Source organism: Manduca sexta, chromosome 24 (assembly GCF_014839805.1).
Source record: "Manduca sexta isolate Smith_Timp_Sample1 chromosome 24, JHU_Msex_v1.0, whole genome shotgun sequence".
In the NCBI taxonomy this organism is placed as follows: domain Eukaryota; kingdom Metazoa; phylum Arthropoda; class Insecta; order Lepidoptera; family Sphingidae; genus Manduca; species Manduca sexta.
The window spans coordinates 9,213,595-9,231,827 of NC_051138.1; the positions used below are offsets into that span (position 1 = coordinate 9,213,595).

The 18,233-nt window shown below is 32.7% G+C and overlaps 2 protein-coding genes across 6 annotated transcripts; one reads left to right on the forward strand and one right to left on the reverse strand.

Moving 5' to 3' along the window:
- Positions 1-4,457: 4,457 nt before the first annotated feature.
- On the reverse strand, positions 4,458-9,729 carry LOC115450002 (acyl-CoA Delta(11) desaturase). 2 transcript variants are annotated; one of them, XM_030177903.2, is made up of 6 exons: positions 9,584-9,729; positions 7,106-7,435; positions 6,593-6,723; positions 5,835-6,040; positions 5,017-5,202; positions 4,458-4,783 (listed from the first exon to the last, which is right to left on the reverse strand). In XM_030177903.2, exons 2-6 carry the CDS (start codon positions 7,425-7,427, stop codon positions 4,546-4,548), a joined length of 1,083 nt encoding a protein of 360 aa, XP_030033763.1. In that variant the 5' UTR covers positions 7,428-7,435; positions 9,584-9,729; the 3' UTR covers positions 4,458-4,545. The 2 variants fall into 2 exon arrangements, with proteins under 2 accessions (XP_030033763.1, XP_030033764.1); XM_030177904.2 differs by lacking the exon at positions 9,584-9,729 and having other exon boundaries at positions 7,106-7,476.
- On the forward strand, positions 7,368-18,025 carry LOC115450000 (probable glutamate receptor). 4 transcript variants are annotated; one of them, XM_030177897.2, is made up of 11 exons: positions 7,368-9,069; positions 10,553-10,722; positions 10,815-11,379; positions 11,835-12,036; positions 12,508-12,681; positions 13,976-14,196; positions 14,451-14,662; positions 15,551-15,702; positions 15,947-16,066; positions 16,228-16,394; positions 17,755-18,025. In XM_030177897.2, the coding sequence occupies exons 1-11, from the start codon at positions 8,901-8,903 to the stop codon at positions 17,844-17,846; spliced, it is 2,244 nt and encodes a 747-aa protein (XP_030033757.1). In that variant the 5' UTR covers positions 7,368-8,900; the 3' UTR covers positions 17,847-18,025. The 4 variants fall into 4 exon arrangements, with proteins under 4 accessions (XP_030033757.1, XP_037298247.1, XP_037298248.1 ...); XM_037442350.1 differs by having other exon boundaries at positions 12,511-12,681; XM_037442352.1 differs by lacking the exon at positions 7,368-9,069 and adding an exon at positions 9,758-10,070.
- Positions 18,026-18,233: the final 208 nt, after the last annotated feature.

Here is an 18,233-nt window from a genome sequence, read left to right on the forward strand (position 1 = left end):
ATTTTGCGGAAATTTATTTTATTTAATGATATAATATTATTTTGTATTTTTAGTAGAGATTTAACTAATACACTTGTAAATATTTGTTAGATTATTATTATTGTTGTGTTTGCGTGCCCCTTTGTTTACAGAAGATCACAATAAAAAACTATTACCAATGAAATATGGCTAAATTAATAGTAAACATACATTACACACAATCGAACTAAGTAAATTGGATTTTTGTTCAAAATGCGATTTTTTTTTTGTAGGCGTAGGTGCTTGATTTTTGCATAGTCTACAAAAATGTGCGAAATAACAGTCACGGTCAACTAAAATTATAATAATATCACGTATGCGGAGTCTATTGCAATCATTTGCGCATTAGAAATAAGTCCTGTATCACAACTGTTCAAACAGATATATTTGTCTTCATATAATATTTGAAGGTAACTTTTTAGTCACATAATTATGTAGTATTACTAACTAAAGCAACTCTGACACCATTTCTCGATGTAAAATCGGCTAGGTGGTCGATGACCTGCTTAATTACTTTGGACATGGCTGTAGTGGCTAGCTAATTTTGTTTTTCGAGTTAAGAGATCGCCTTCCCTTTCGATCAAGCGTAATATCTTGCTAGTTGTTCCCCAAGGTTAGTTTATATTGGTTTATAAGTATTATATTCTATACATGTTATAAAATTGAACAGGTCGATGCCTGTGTATTATAGATATTATAGCAAAGTTATATGGGCTGTCTTTATTAGAGCAACAGAGGTCAAAACAACTGTTTTTAGCATTTTTGTCTGTATGTACATGCATGACACAAAAACTACTTAATGGAATTAAAAGAAGTTTTTACCAATATATTGCTAGAGCTCTAACTTGGAATATAACCTCCATTTTATCCTGGGGAATATAAAGTGGGATTTTAATCCCGAAAAACTCAAGAGGGAGGAGCCGTGAGCAAAAACTAGTATAGTATAATAATTATTATTATGTATCTATATTGTTATATTATTATAATGTATCTTTTTCTCAATCGAATAGTAATAGTAGGTACTAGAATTTGGCGTTTATTTCTTCTAAAAACTTCCGAAAACCTTCTATTTAACGCTATACATCTGTACGTGCGTACTGTAATCCTACAAATATCTCCTGTATATATTTGAATGTTACCACTTGCCAGTTGCTATCCAACGTGATATTCAAATATTGTGAACTATTACCACGTCTGTGGGAGAAAATGGAACAGTTCTTTTTTTTTCCCGTCTTTATTATTTTCGAGAAAGGCCGGATAACAGGATTAAAGATAAATCTGTGAAAGTTATTTTATTAATAGGATCATGGAAAACTGAAAACTGGCATGCCGGTTCGGAAAGTAATTGTGTAGTTTCGGCACTGAACAGTGGTTAAATACTTACTCTTTTTTATTTCAACTGTATTGCACTAAATCATGCTATGCACCTGTCACTTTTATTTTGTAGATAAAAACGCTACCATTATTGAAATATCTCTACTATTATTGGAGAATAAGCAAGCATAACCGTCAGGTTATGTTGGTTTTACTGGTCGTTTGGCCCAATGTCGACACTCGGGAGTGTAGCATCATTTGAGATAGCATTGGACTGAGTCCGTACAGGGGTACGGGGTACGTAGGGTATACATAGGTATGTATCCCTACATAGGTATTCATTACCCGCGGCGGCCTTGTACGGCGCGTTCAGGCCGGCCCCAGGGTATCTGTTGGAGTAAATAGCTGTGCGGAACCGTTCCTGATGCACCGTAGACACGTAGAGGTATAAAGTACAAATCAAACAAATAAATTCAAAGAAAGATTCTATTTATCTACCTGTTACCTACCGCAAATAATGAAAGTTTCTTGTAACTATTCACTATATAAAAACAAGAATTTGGGCTCTTTAAAACACGATGCTAAGATTGAAGTTTAGAAATTATGTCGCTAGCTATGATATAATTTTTAACTTCAAATAATAAGTACCCTATAATACTTAATTTATTGAACAATATTATCTAGTTATTTAGATGTAGAATGTTAGTTGCTGCAAATGTGATTTAGTAATTATAATTATTTTATTAGCTTATGCTTGCTCTAAATTCAGAATGTGAACACAATTTTAATATACTTACAGTATGGAAACATTAGCGAGGTGCTGCAGAACTGTAAGAAACAGCAATACATAATGTTTTATAAAAAAAACACATTTCGGTCTCTTAATAAAATACTTTAAAATTACAATTTGTGGGAATCGTCTAAAAACTAATTTCTGTTGGCGACCTTTATTTTTTCTTTCTGTTTTTTTCATGCGATAGGTTTTATTTTTTACCAATTTTATATCAACTTAAAAAAAAGGTACCAAACACAAATTCGTTTCTTTGATGATTCCCACAAATCAACAATTTTAGAATAGTTCATTATTTTATTAAGAGAGCGATCTCGAATGAGCGGGTCGAATGACGTATTCTTAGTTTGTGTAAAGCGCTACCTATTAAAATAAACTATTTATATTCGATATTGCTGATTATCCTTCAATTGTGGGTAGATCACGCTCAGTTTTTGTACCAAGTCACGCACGCGCGCGATGAGTGATGTCTGAAGAAAATGTTAAAAACAAGCCGCCCTATACATGAGGCGTTGTTATGTCATCCTACGAGGCAATCTAATGTCGAACTTCTTCTCATTGTAAGAAATATATATATATATATATATATATATATATATATATATATATATATATATATATATATATATATATATATATATTAGGACATGTCCGCTTTTTGTTTGGGCGCTGGTTCTTTGTTTTGAACAAATTCCAACTAACCTCAAACATTTCCATAATAAAGTGGCAAAAACGTGAAGCTTAGAATCATTAAAAGAATAATTTTAGACCTCTCCCTTTATAAAAAAAATAAGAATTGTTTTAGCAGAGTAACTCAAAAAAAAAAATAATTAGTAAAACAAAAAGCGGACATGTCCTAATATATATATATATATATATATATATATATATATCTATATATATATATATATATATATATATATATATATATATATATATATATATATATATATATATATATATTAGGACATGTCCGCTTTTTGTTTGGGCGCTGGTTCTTTGTTTTGAACAAATTCCAACTAACCTCAAACATTTCCATAATAAAGTGGCAAAAACGTGAAGCTTAGAATCATTAAAAGAATAATTTTAGACCTCTCCCTTTATAAAAAAAATAAGAATTGTTTTAGCAGAGTAACTCAAAAAAAAAAATAATTTATTCATCAAAAAAAGCGGAATGTGTATCTAATCACCTAGAATTGTTATTACATACATACATAAGGAAATTATTTTAAAAGTATAGTTAATAAGTATTTTGAACGCGTTCATTTTAGGTGTAATATTTAATTTAATTATAATAACAAAAATTACAAAATCGGAGGTTTATAAAATTACATGACAATTTCAATAGGCCCGTTTTTAAGACTTCTATATACTTATAGTTTACATTGGTTAGAATGTGAAACTAAAAACCGTTTTTGGCGTTGTCCTTTCGGTAAGAAGTAAGAACCCGTCTAGAAAAAAAGCGTTCGCTGCGCTTTTAAAATGTATATATATGTTGGCTTACAAACATTGCGTTGTGTCTAGAAAGCTGTATGATTTATACTAAGAAACGCATTCGACAATATTATATATTATGCAACTTTAACAATATCCATCCCATATTTTCAAAATAAATAGAGGAGAAATAAATAAATAATTAAATTAAATATTTGTTGCATAAAATATGTAAATGTCTGTTCGAATATTCTCCGTAGGACGTTTCAATTTTGTTTCCGTTTATAATTACTTGAATTCATGTTATTTTGTGGAATAAACAAATTAAGCTCTGATGAATGAAAGCATAGTATCTTTGCCTTATTTCTTATTATTTTCTATTTCTGTAACATTTTTTTTATTTCAGCATAAGTTTTAATTTATATCGTTTTTAAAATGCATTTTTGAATTCATCAAATTAAACTCATAAAGAAAGTATTATAAAGAGTAACGGGTAGGTACCGAAATATTTTTACACAATAAAATCATCCTATTTTCAACTCAATCCCTAATCAATAACTTATAAAACATTCTAATATTGTATTACGAAACAACTGCGTTGCTGAGGTTTCGACTTTCGATCGTCGGTCGGGTAAAGTGGTATTGGGTTTATCTTGAGTATCAGTACTCGAACTATTCAGGGACTGGAATTGTGTAAGGTAAATTACAATAAGCACGCCTATCACGTGAGGCCTCACATACCTAGCAAAATATGGTATTGATAAGAACTGTGCCTACCCTGCAAAGATAGAATGTTATAATGATAATTTAAATTTAATATATTGCTTAAATTAAGCTATCTCGTGTTGAGTATGTTGTATATGGACAACGGTTAATATAACAAGGGAGAACATAAAATAAATTAGTATCTAATCATTGTATTTTTTCATACTATAATTTTGACTTTTTTATTTTTACCATTTAAATTACTAAACTGAATATTGGAACTGCTATTTACACGGTTCGCCTCTATTTTTTGCGACTGCTCTGACCAGAGCAGGTGAAGCTTCTTTCATGTCGTACGCCCATCCTATTTGTGCAAATAGATCTAACATGAAGGTGGTGGAATTGTGGGACATTCCCAACTCGGCCGCCTTGTAGTCCCACGGGAACGTGTGATGGTAGTTGTGCCATCCTTCACCCATCGCCACTATGGATACACCTTTATTTTCCGAGGGCATTATATAACTGAAATAGAAAATCATTATATTTACATTCATTTGTGGTTCGAAGTATAATTCCTAAATAAGAATATGGAATTTTTGAGACTCGCTGAAACATTTCAAGCAATTTTAAGCTTTTAAGGCACAGTCTTTTTAGTCATTACTCTCTCCTCGTTCTGGCTTTGTAAAACCATCTCGAGACAATGAATCGAAAACTAATTCGGCAATGTAGAAAAAAAATAATAAAAATATATGTACCGATCGTAAGGTTTGTTGCCCCACAGATGTGCGAAGCTGTTGACAGACCACGTGAAGTTGAGGCTCAGCATGTAGCGTAAGAAGGCCTGTGACACGACCGCTACGTCCCACTGTTCATCCCACATGTAAATGGGGATTAATGACGGCAATACCCAACACAATATAACTTTTAACAAAATGAAATATCTGAAATTAAATTTAAAAGTTACTGTTTAGTATCTAGACACTACGAATTGCCTAGACAAATATTAACCGATGGAAATCTTGCTATTCTAACTTTGGTGATGAAATAGAGCTCCGGCTATAGGAATATTTTTTTAATTGGGGCATCTAAAAGAAACCTGTATTATCACTGTACGGTTTCAGCATGGAAAACACCCATAAAAGGATAATTAAATTCAAATGAAGGAATGTCGCAATGTTATAGAAAGGCTTGTTTTCATAGGTCATTAAAATCCGCATTAGGTGTCAGAAGATTTTGTGTTCACACATGCCATAGAGACCGCACCCAGAAATATTTTTTATTAGTCTATGTGAAACGCATGCAGGGTACGAGGGATTATTGTTTAAGCATGTTATAGAGTCCGCATGCGTATACCATTTTCATGATCGTTAGCCATAAGCCTTATACGCGTAATCCGTTTAATATTTGGTTTTTAAAATCATAGTACTTGTACAAAAGTATTTTGTTTTGTCGTCTAATGTAATATAGCAGAGAATTTTAGTTTTAAAATGTTTTCCATCAATAGTAATAATCACCTACCAAATATTTTTGGGGCGTTGATAGTCATAATAATTTAAATTAACATATTACCTACTTGGTATGGATCTTAACAACGGGATCATTAGTGATATCACTCATGTCGATTTTAACACCTTTTCTTAGAACATCTGGGTGTTTCTTCATCATGAGCCAGCCGACATGAGAAAAGAAAAACCCGCGATTAGCATTGTGCGGGTCTGCCGATGTTTCAGAATATTTATGGTGCACTCTGTGGTCGCGCACCCATTCATATATTCTATTCTGTATGTCAAAACAAAAAAGTATTTATATAAAGACATATATTATAGTGAACTGTCTATTTTTGCTTTCAATATTTGATATCTCAAAGCGAAGCATGACAACTAGGTAATCCTACGTTAAAATATTGTTTCCCTTTGCCTTCAAATCTGCCCCTTGTGTGGGTAAGTCTATTGAGGTTGCTATTTAGACTTTGTTTACCTAAGTAATATTTAAATATAAATACAAAGAATTAATTAAAAAATATAATTTTAAAATAACGCTAAAAACAAATAATATCACTGTCAATTAACAAACAAAATTTGAAATTCATAAGTGTATTTCTTTTTTTAAACTATCTAGTGATTTTGATATAGGTACTTAAGTAACATACTCACCTACCTTTAGTTATTAGTCTTACTACACAAATAGATACATATCTATTTCTCTTGCTATTGCTAGTACTAGTAATTATTAGTATCTACAGAACATCCCTAGACGACGATCTAGACGTTGATCTCAGGTCGCCAGTTGTGTATCCTAATTTAGGTAAAATTATTAAATATTAGTATTTACCTGTCCTGCCATCGAGTAACAGAAGGCTAGTATTAATTGTAAAGGTAACTTGGCTTTGTAGGAACGATGGCACCAATATCGATGGGCCCCAGCGGTAACACCGAATCCTGCTAGTTGTCCAGTCAATATTCCTAAAATTATACATAAATAATTCATTCGGATAGCATTATATTATACTATTTATATGTATATTATTTTTTACGTGACATCACGTGGTCAAAGCCGTGAGTATTTGTAAGGTCTGCCTTTCTCGGGGTAAACGTCAGTCTGTGTACGAGCACTTTTCTGAGATAAAAATAGACTAGGCATATGTTCATTCAGGCCATGGTTCATTGTATATAAAATTTCATGCAAATCCGTTCCGAAGATTTTACGTTTACCTCCTTCTAACAATATCTAAATATTATCATCTTCACAAATATCTGTATTTATTATACATTAAAATTCTATTATTTTAGTTTCCGACAGGATAAAGTATAAATCTACAATGTAAACAGCAAAGCTATCACTCACCAAATAGTAATGTCTGCCATCTCAGTGTTCTGAACCCAAAGCGAAACACATAAAGCGTCCACAATACAGTCACTATGTGGAAAGTCATGATAAAAATTGTGTTTTTCCATAGAATTGGTGTGACGAATCCCATTCTTTTCTCCCATTTACGAATAGGCGCTAGGAAACTTGAATCGTCGAATAATACTTCATCGTAAGGATCTTTGCCGTATATTTTTTTGTGGTCTTTGTACGTGTTCTCTTCACTCTTTACCAGCTTGTATTGTACGTGCTCCCCCGAGTGTGTTGGTTTCACTGTTTTTGTTGCAATGATAGGGAACATAGTCTTTGCTGTAAGAAAAAAATCACATGGTATTAATTAAACGCACGCGCCTATCGTTGGAGCAAGAGTGAATGAAAGCGTCTTATAATTCCAACAGAGTTATAAGTAGGTATTTAAATTTTAAATTGTTTTTGAATATGTAATAATTTGATATGTTGCTCCGTTTATTCATGCTAGATGTTATACTCTAGACCTTGGACTCTAGAGGCGCAGTATGGAGCTTCCTCTAAAGGACCTTTTATTAAAAAAATATGGATTAACCAAAAAATATAATATATTTACAATATTTGAATACTGGGATGCTTCATGGTATAGTAAAATAGGTAATTAAGAAATATGTATATTATTGTGCTAATATACCCATGTTCTTATGACACGTTAAAATATTGCAATGTTACAAATGTTATGAAACTTATTGTTAAATTTATACAGCCAAAACATAAAGTAGCCGTCAGTTTCTTAATCCATAATATTTCTTTATTGAATCTCTTGAATGTGGCTTGAAATTTTATGGCATACTAAAATTGAACGATACATGTATTAACTATTGACGTCTTGTGACGTATTTCGAAAGTCCGCCCGGTGAAATGTGCGCAAACTTTATTCCAGCTATGGCCACTGTACCTATACTGCTAAAGAATTCCCATATATTATTGGTGTTAACGTCTTTTATCATTTTTTATTTTACATGGGTAGGTATTTGTACTGTGTAGAGTTAATTGACAGAATTAACAAAGTTACTGAATTTTCTTTATCTTAAAAAATAGACCTATACTAGTAAATACAAAGTAAATATATCTATATTCCCCAAAATTCTGTTATGGCTTAAAAGGTCGTCCTTTGTTTCGATGTAACTATATGTCCTGTCACATCGTCATTTAGAAAATTTGTGAATACGTGAGAATCGCTGATTAATGATTGTCATACATGATATTTGATTAATAACAAATGTCAGCCCAAGTCATATTTACGAATAGTCGAAATCGACAATTCAAACGAAGAGACGTATTGTTTCCTATCTAGGGCGTAGACACATATTACTCACAGTTCACCGCATCGCCATGAGCACGTAATATGTAGACGAGAAATTCGGGCTCAATCAGGAAAAACATTTTTGGACAACGCGCGTAGAACTTGATCCCACATAGATACAGTTACTTTTATTAATTAAATTAAATGGATCTTCTCGAATAGCCCTTACATGCTGGTATCATAATTTAAACACGTTTTTTCTCACAACTGAAGTTTTATCGGCTCGACTATACTTAATACATATTTTTAATATTTGTGTCAGATTCTGCTTTAGCTTTGACCGATACGATTGCGAAGAGCGAAATATTACCATACCTACTTGAAAGCATTTTACAATCGTAGGTATTAAAAGTGTCATTTGATATAAAAACTACTAATCATAATTCCTAATTAAAGGACAAGTGTCAAGTAAGTATAAAAATAAAAGAAGATCCCATATCGATGATCCCAGGCATGTGTATCATCACCCTTTACGCATTATTCTTAATACCCGGTTTGATTTATGGGGAGTGTCCGGCATCTATGCAAGCGACTCTACCTTTTATGTTGGAATATGCGATATGGCGCGGATGGCATCAGGCGATAGTTTACACACCACATCTCGAACAAGGTAAAGTTATTTTAAATTTCAATAAACTTATTTGTTGTGTTAGCTACGGTTAAAGGCTCTTCATTACAGTTAATTACACATAAAATGCAATATAAGCATAAGAGTTGTTCTGCATATAGTTCGATTCGAACAGACCACTCAAATTTCTAACCACGCAGGTAGTTATTTTAACAATGATTAAACTTTTATTTTATCGTTTGATTAAATATATCACATAATATTATATAACGTAACTAAAGCTAGTGAATGTAACAAATGCTGCTGCAATATTTCATATTTAAATGTAAGTTGTCTATACATACATACATACATATGTATTTATACGAAAATGGTCAATAGGTAGCTCACAAGTAAATTCTTATTTATAAATAATATCGTGGTAAGATCTAGTCGAGTAAATAATATGACAAGTTTCACTTGTTGGTTTTAATAACAAATCTTGTTTTTTTTCTTTATCAAAACATCTGTAACTATTTTCAGATTCTTCGGAAATATTAATATTTTTGTCACTTACCTTAATGTTTTTGTTACAAAACTGCACTTAAATAAAAAGCACCACAACTTCACATTCCAGTGTTCGTGTATTACATTAAATTAATTTGTTAAATATGCATGTAATGCAATTATGCGAAGTGAGAGAGGGCACGTATGTTTATCTTGTGTGCATGTCATATTGATGAAAATTCGTAAATTCATCACGTATTATTGTTGAAGTTGATCCGATATCGGAATTCGTGTTCATTGTGATTCACAGTTGTTTGATACCTACTTTCTAAAATGCTTGGGTATTGCAAATCTCATTTTTGGGTATTACTTATATGCTGATTTCAAATTTCAAAATTAATTACAGTTTTATGGTTATGTCATGTTACAGGACGTCGTAGTTCTGCGTGTAAGTTGTAGTTCGATGAGTATGAATATCTCTATACTGACTATTTTTATTTGATTAAAGAGAGTTGCAGGCTTTTCAAAGAGTTGATTAATTACTTGAATCGATAACGGTAACTATGGAGTCCGATTACCATATTTTTAAAATAATATATCTACTTGAGTAACGCGAAGCAATAATGCTTCGCGTTACTCAAGTAGATATATTATTATTTTTTTGTTTTTACTTACGGGCCTTGCCTGTTGCCTATTTCTAGGACCGTATTAATAAATCAATCTTAACTATGAGCAGGATACCCAGGCAGACATTTAATGTACTGAACTATTTAATAATCAAAGCTTAAGTAGTTAATTAAGAGCTAAGTAATTCTCATCTAAGTCGGCACAGCTTAATAAACAAAACTCAGCTGTCAAAATCCATCATATTATGCTGTCAGTTAAGATATAATTTAAGATGCTTACTTTATTTTGACAACGTTTCAGCTGGTATTAAGAGTCAAACTAAGATACATGTATTTATACGGCCCTTAGTGCTGTAGGTGTACCAAATGTGTCTGTATTGCAATATTTATAAATAGGATCTATTTATTTGCAGATTGTAAGGGAAGTGTAACCAGGCTCGTAAAATGTTTAAATTTAAACGGCATTGCAGTCAGTGAAAATTCACTGAGCAGCCCTCGTATAGTAACAAAACTCGGTATCATAATAATATGTCCAGATTTACGTCGCAGCACTTCAGAAAAATTTGTAAAGCTAATTGATAAGGTAAAATCAATTCAGACACAATGCAAACATTTTGTATAAAAATAATCCTTAGTAAAATGTTCTTAATTGATACTGAGAATTTATTTTTACAGCTACAAGATTTACAAATGAATACGGCATCTTACGATTGGCTTCTCACTGCGAGGTTTGATGAAGACTTCAAATATATTAATAGTATATTAAATGCTACGTCGATTCGTTTTGACCAAAATATCGCTGTTACATATCCGAGCCGCAACGTCAAATCATTTTCACTTGGTCGTGAATTATGCGACGGGAATTTTTTGTATAAAAGAAATTATGTTCCAAGTGGTGATCCATTTTCCATTCAAAACCGTTCACGCTACTGCAGTTATTGTGGGAATGGTGTCAAAACATTCTATGATAGATTTTACTACCGCACTTCAGAAAGATTCAAACATCTTTCGAATAACCGAACATACAAGCATTTTGGTATCGTTATGCCTTTATACAATTCGGGCCTCTATTACAATTATTCCAGGGACTTTAATATGACTGATATAATGAAATTCTCAGTAAATCGGTTTAAACCTTTGAAAAAATTTGTGAATGAGAACTACGAACAACAAGGAGGAATATACATTTTACAGTACTTTAAAGTGCGGAGCAATTCTACGTTATACGTTAGTTTATTAGGTAAATATCATTACAAAAATTGAATCACAATTAAAGCTTTATTGGGCTTCATTTCCTGTAAGATTATGTGCTTAAAAGTCATTGAGGTTAAATATTCAAAAAATATTTATTCAGGAATAGAATTTGTATTTGTATGTTAGTTAAGGATAGCCTTTGATCCTGACGTTACGGTATGAACATATGAAAAATTTACTGAATGTAATATAGTGGGAATCCTGTTGATCCCGTCGGATAATCAAAATATACCTATATACTACTTAGATAAATAAAAATGTTTGCTTTACAACAACAATATACTGAAGAAAAAAATTGCTATCTTTTTGTTTTCTTTCACATGTTTAGAATAGGAATCAGATATGATCATCATGTTTTTTGTTTTGTTATTTTTATGCCCAATGAATCGGTTATGTCATTGTTTCAGTATTTAACGATATATTAAGACTTAAATGTCACAGGTATCTGGAGTCAAGAGGAATCAATGTCAAAAGTGGAGATACCTTACCCGGTAGAAGCACGCAGTTTCTTGGGCGAGGAGCTAATTGTCGGCAGATGTAACTCCAGTTTTGATGGAACAACATCTGTGGACGAAGATGTACCGACGTCTCCGGCATTGCTAGACGATGTTCTTTATTTCTTAACTATGCGACTTAATACTACGTAAGGTTGTTTTGTTTTGTAATGCGTTATTTAAGTACTTATCGATAACATATGAGTTTTATAAACGATGGCCCTAATTAGCCGTAGTATAATTTACTTACTATCCATTCTGATTCTGCAAGAGTAGATTGTATATTTGATATAGTTACTCTCTTTATTGATTATAAAGAAAAAATCATAAATCTTGTTACTATTTTATACAAAAAGATACTTTGTAAATCAGGTAATTTTATGTTCCTTTAAGCAATTGTTGGGTTTCACATGCCTGTATTTTGTTTTTAATAGAGGCGTGGTTTAAAAATGGGTTATAATGCCTATTACTTCTACTTTAATGTTTTAGCGCACTTTTAGGTGTGAACTATTAGCAATATCGAGCAAATTTAAGTTAGATATGAGTGGGATTTTACAATGAAGTTGTATGAAATACTTCCCAAATGAAACGTATAATTTTCTTAGAGTGTTTTATGTCAGCAGCCCGTCGTTACGCTATTATAACAAGCTCGGTTTCCGCACCTACGAAGGATCTTGGACTGGATTACTCGGAGCTCTCATAGGTAATTCAGTAGATGTCGCGTTGGAACCAGTCACTGCACATTCACCTCGTCATCAAGATATGGATTTCATTTTTCCAGTCGCTGAGACAATGTGAGTAATTATTTTATAAAAGATTATAAATTATTTTTTTTGTTATTTTATAGTATTCGTTTTTTAATTTCATAACACTAACAAAATGTGACCCTAGGCTCGAATTAAGAATCAAGAAACTGAAGAGCTGTCAAGTAACGTAAAATAAAAAAAAAATATAAATCAACAACTATTGCTGATGAAGTTACAAGATTTTTTTTCCCTGTTGTCAATATAATTTTTATCACACTTAATTATAATAGACTGACTGATTACCCGCCCTGTGGAATGGGGGCGTTTGGAGAATTCCACCACGGTATCCCCTGCCTGTCGTAAGAGGCGACTAATAGGGGCCACGAAGGGGGTCGTCGGCGGGCAGCAGGGGGCTGTCCGCCCTAGTGCATTTCTGTGCATATTTGCACATTTGTCGGTTGACCCCCGGGATGGACGGCAGTGTGTAGTTGGCCTCACGCTGCCGTAGACGCCGAGGGCGTCCTTCGGTGCGCAGGGGCTTCTGAGCCCCCATAGGAGACGGGCCGCAAGGCGGCACCGCGCAGGGGCGGCTGCGGTCGCAGACTAGACACTTCAACGTCAGAGGAAGCCCGCAGCCGTCCCTAATGCGCCGAAGAGGGTCACCGCGGAGTTTTAGCTGGTAGGCCGTGCATAGGTTAAATTGTATATAGGGTTAGGGACTCGGCCCGGCGGTCGCCCGAAGGTCACCATCAAATCCGGGCGGCTCAACGCCGGGCCGTAAGGCACGGTTACCCCAGCATAACTGCTCAGTCGCCCCCCACGAAGGCTGGGCGGTAGTAATAAGGCACTTTCTCCGCGAAAACAAAAAAAAAAAAAAAAAAGACTGACTGATTACGGTTCAGATCCAAGATGAGTTAAGAATACATAGATTTGCCTTGACGTTTTTGAACTGCATAATTGATTTTTTTTAATATTGTGTTCTTACTTTCTACACTGGTTTACAATTATATAAGTCTCTTTTCTGCTTATACCTTTTAGCTAGGATTGTTATTATTATGTACCTGATGCTGGTAAAGGAAAAGTAAGGCGTTAATAGTTTAAAGTGACCGAATAATAATAATAATAATTTTTTAGTTTAATAGATACATATGAAATGTAAAATTTATAAAGTTGGTGTTAGAAATTGGATAAACTAAAGACTTATTACGAAATATGTCACCCAAAATAGATTCTCAATACATTACTTTTGATAGTGAAAAGGGATATCTCATTAAAATTATTTTTCAACCTTATAAAAATGTTTCTATGTATTTTAATTATCTGGAATTGTTTTTTTTGTTAGGTGCAACATATATATTCGTCATCAAGAGACATCGACGGTCCGAGACATATTTCTAGCGCCGTTTAGTACCAAACTTGTGGGATGCGTGGTTGGGATAGCTGTAATAGCGTCACTGACAGCTGTTGTTATTAGCAAAGTTTCTTCGAAAGTTCGTAAGAATGTACATTCTTTGGGTTATGTAGAATCATTAATTTGGTCGACTGGCATACTCTGTCAGCAAGGTAAAATATAATACAAGTGTTTTGCTTAACGCCTTTTTGTCGATAGTGAATTTTGCTTAAATAGCTATTTTTGTAGTCTAACCGATAGTTGTTGTAGTAAAAGATTTAATGCCATATGAAGTCATAATACCACCAAATGGAAAAGAAAGTGACGTTAGAATATGCTCGATGGAAAGTCAACTTTACGCAATCAAAAATGCAACTTTTTCATTCATTGAATGATAGCTTGTAAATTATATTACAAAAATTTTTAGGTTCCGTGTGGTCACCGTTAAACCCTGCAGCAAGCATACTGTTAATAGTCTGCTTGTTCTTCGCCATGGTCACGTATAACGCATATGCAGCCTTTATTACTTCTGTACTGTCCGTCCGTGTAGCCAGTGTGGACACTGTAGCAGCTGTTTTACATTCGCCCAATTTAAAGATTGGCTACATAAGAAATGGCGCAGATCAAATGTATCTAATGGTAAAAGTCTATTCCACATGATGGTTTGAGTAAATTATTACATTTTTTTACTCCTGATGTCATATATTTTCTGTTGTTCATTCTACTATTTCCTAAGTTAGTCAATTTAGCTGACGCAGCTGCTAAATGATTTATTGATCAGTTAGGAACTAGTTCAACCAGTCAGTTAATAGTAATTGTATAAAATCTAAACATTGTTAATAGACCTATAACGATATTTGGCATCATGTGTCTGGTGCAAGTGCAACACGTTGTCAGCATTGAAGACCACTGGGCAAAAAACTCTAGTGTAATTAAATCTAATAGCTATGGATGATCGAGATTTAAGTATACTCGTATTTACAATTATATAACATTAATTACATTATAGTGTACAATAAAAAAATATGTTATGGGAGCAGTGATTTGCAAATTTAAAGGTTAATGTCAGGATTCTCGCACTGTCTTTCAGTATCTGAGCTCCTTGATTATAATTGAAAGCTTACTACTTAAACCATTATAGTAATTATTTCGTTGGTGATTAACCTCATAAATCTCCCAGCGAGAGTAATAACTGTTTTATCGCGTTCTAATACCTTCTTAACGCCATTAAACCCCATGCACGTTTTTGTAATCAATGAGTATTTTGAGAATAGTATAATAAAGTTTCTATGAAGTTATCGTTCAAAAATATTCTATTATTATCTATGAAAGTAACATTGAAGTTAAATACGCTGTGATACATATATTTTAGTGTTATTTGGTCACGTTCTACAAAGTCTTCTAAAAGTTATTATTTGTTTGCAGTATTTCACTGTCTTCCATAATATTTAAATCATGGTATTGATGGACTATATTAATAAACCCAATTTGTTCTGCTCTCTAATGGCGGATTGTTTAATGTTGTAGTCAACCAAAGATACATTGCTAAATGCGTTTTATATAAGAGGTTATTCTAATGCTGAGAATCTAGTATCCTCGGCTGATGAAGGATTAGCCCGTGCGGCCACTCAAGATTATGCTTTCTTTGCTGGACAGCGTGCAGCGAGGTCCACTCTCAGGTTAATACTTTGTTTTGTTTTGGATTAGATTTATGGGATATACGATTAACATTTAGCTTTTTAATACATCATACTACTGTACCTACCGCGTATCCATAGGAATCGCGTCCCTGAGCTATACGCAAAGTGTAAGGTTTTAATCTTTGCTAGAGTTGACTAGTTTTTTTTAGATTTATTCTACAATGATTTTTAAAAATAAAATATGGTAAGATATTTAAACAGGATAAATCTATTTGTTCTACAGATCTTTAAGCCAGGCCAGAGGTCGGTGTGCCGTGCGCGAGTTACCTGTACACACTACGCGGGCTCATCTCGCTTTTCCATTGGCTAAAAATTCACCTTATGCTAAGCCACTACTAGTTAGGTATGATAAGTAATTTCTAATAGGTTAATTTTATAATTATGGTTTTATGTACTTTATGGACAATTGCCGTTAGTATAAGAATTTTTTCTTTTTAAAATCTTGATGGCGACTGATTTTTATTATTCCATGCAAAATGTAACATGACTTTTGTATCATGACAGCCTGCTCCATTTGCGTACTGGAGGTTCTTTGGCACGTTTAGAAGCAGCGCTTGTACCGGATATGCCTTATTGCGCCACTAAAGCTGGCTTCGCATCAGCCAGAGCTACTGACGTACGTTCAGCTTTCATTCTGCTTGGAACTGGTTTTGTTACTGCGCTGCTTTTAGGTAGGTGCTAATTAGAATAAAAAATCGTTGTAAAAAATAATCTTTTAAGTTTTACAATGATTTTTTTGGGCAGTTAGATCTGTACGTTATATAAGTATTTTTTAAAACGAAAAATTGTGTGTTATTTTATGATGAAACCACGCCGCCGCCTAGTTATAAAATTGACAACATGTAATTTTCTCAACATACTCAAATATTTATATTCTATGAAACTAAATCTAAAATAATGAGATCCATATTTTTGTTTTTTTATAATCCAAATATTTTCATTCATGATTTTCGCTTTGAATTTTGTGTTATTCTAAAACAATGTAAGCACCAAATGACATCATATAACGTTCAAGACGTAATAACACATGCTTTGCAGTAAAAAAGGGGTAAAGTGATCGTTTTTTTTTTGTTTATCTTTCTCTTTTAAAGTGACAGTTATGACGTACCTATTATAATATTGAAATTTGACATTGACAAATGACGGTGTCTTGGTTTTTTTTCAAATAAATAGTAAGGTGGACCAATGAACTGCTACATTTAACTATATGTATGACGTCATCAAGCACTTTTCGGTTTTTAATTGTTGTCTTCGAAATTAAGTATTAAATAAAAATTAAAAATACTTACATAATCGAAATCGAAGTAGAAAAATTAAGAAACAGTATTTTTGTTTTAGGCTCGTTTACATTTTGAAATGTTGTCTTTTGGCATCGTAATTGAAAATGTGGAAGTAATATTTAATACATTTCCAATAGGGTGTTTGACAATTTTTTAAAATGTATGTACTACGATAGAGGACTATTCACTTATAGCATGAATTATATTTTTATTGTTAAAATATGCTCAATTTATTAAATATCCGTGATTTTCTTTTGTCATTTATAATTTCGTGTTAAAACGCGTTGTCACGTGATGTTATCCCTGTGTGATGTCATCGCTCATATACGAACATTCGTGAAAATAATGTTTTAATATAAGTGTCAAATATAAACTATGGTTTTTGTAACCTCGGTTTTTTTTAAAGTTAAGAGTGTGTGCCATCTGTTGTATGTGTCATGCAATCGTTACTATAATTATATATTTATTGTATTGAATGATGCAATGTTTATGAGAGATGACGTCACTAAGAATGGCGGCCGGCATCGCGTCGTTTAAGGCCGCGAGGGATACAGATTAAAAATTCAAAATTTTAATGACGTATATAAAATACTTACAATAGGTTTAAAACAAAAAAAAAAAACTATTTGATAAATATTGTTGCCCACTATTCTTTCTCCTGGAGCAGTTTTATATTTTTTGGTTACATCAGTCAAACACCCTATTACTCTCTTCATTGTTAATAATATTTTGTTGTTCTTAATTGTTGCAGGCTTCGGAGAATATTGTTGGAAAAATAAACATCAACAAAAGGAATTTATAAAAAAATATTACGAACAGTTTCTACAAGTGATAGAAGCGTAAATAAAACTTGTTGTTTGAAGAAGTTACTGAACAGTTTCTATGAACTTAGTTAGCTTTTAGTCACAGTAATATATATGGTTTTCTTTTCTAATCGTTTTTAACAGTTTTAACCTTACTATTTATTTAGTATTAGTATTATGAGATTAGTAAAAATAGAACTCTTCTTTTCATAAATATATTATGCAAATATAGAAGGCATTTTCTATAAATATTTATCTATTTAAAATGTTTTATAAAATTTCAATACAATGACTATTATAGGATAATATTGTGACTTTACTACATTATCAGTAAAAATATCCGAACTTGTGAGTTTAATAGCCCACCATCGCGGCGTTATTCATACGGTTGCTTGTAGCATTATCTTGAAAAGCATTTGATTGTTAT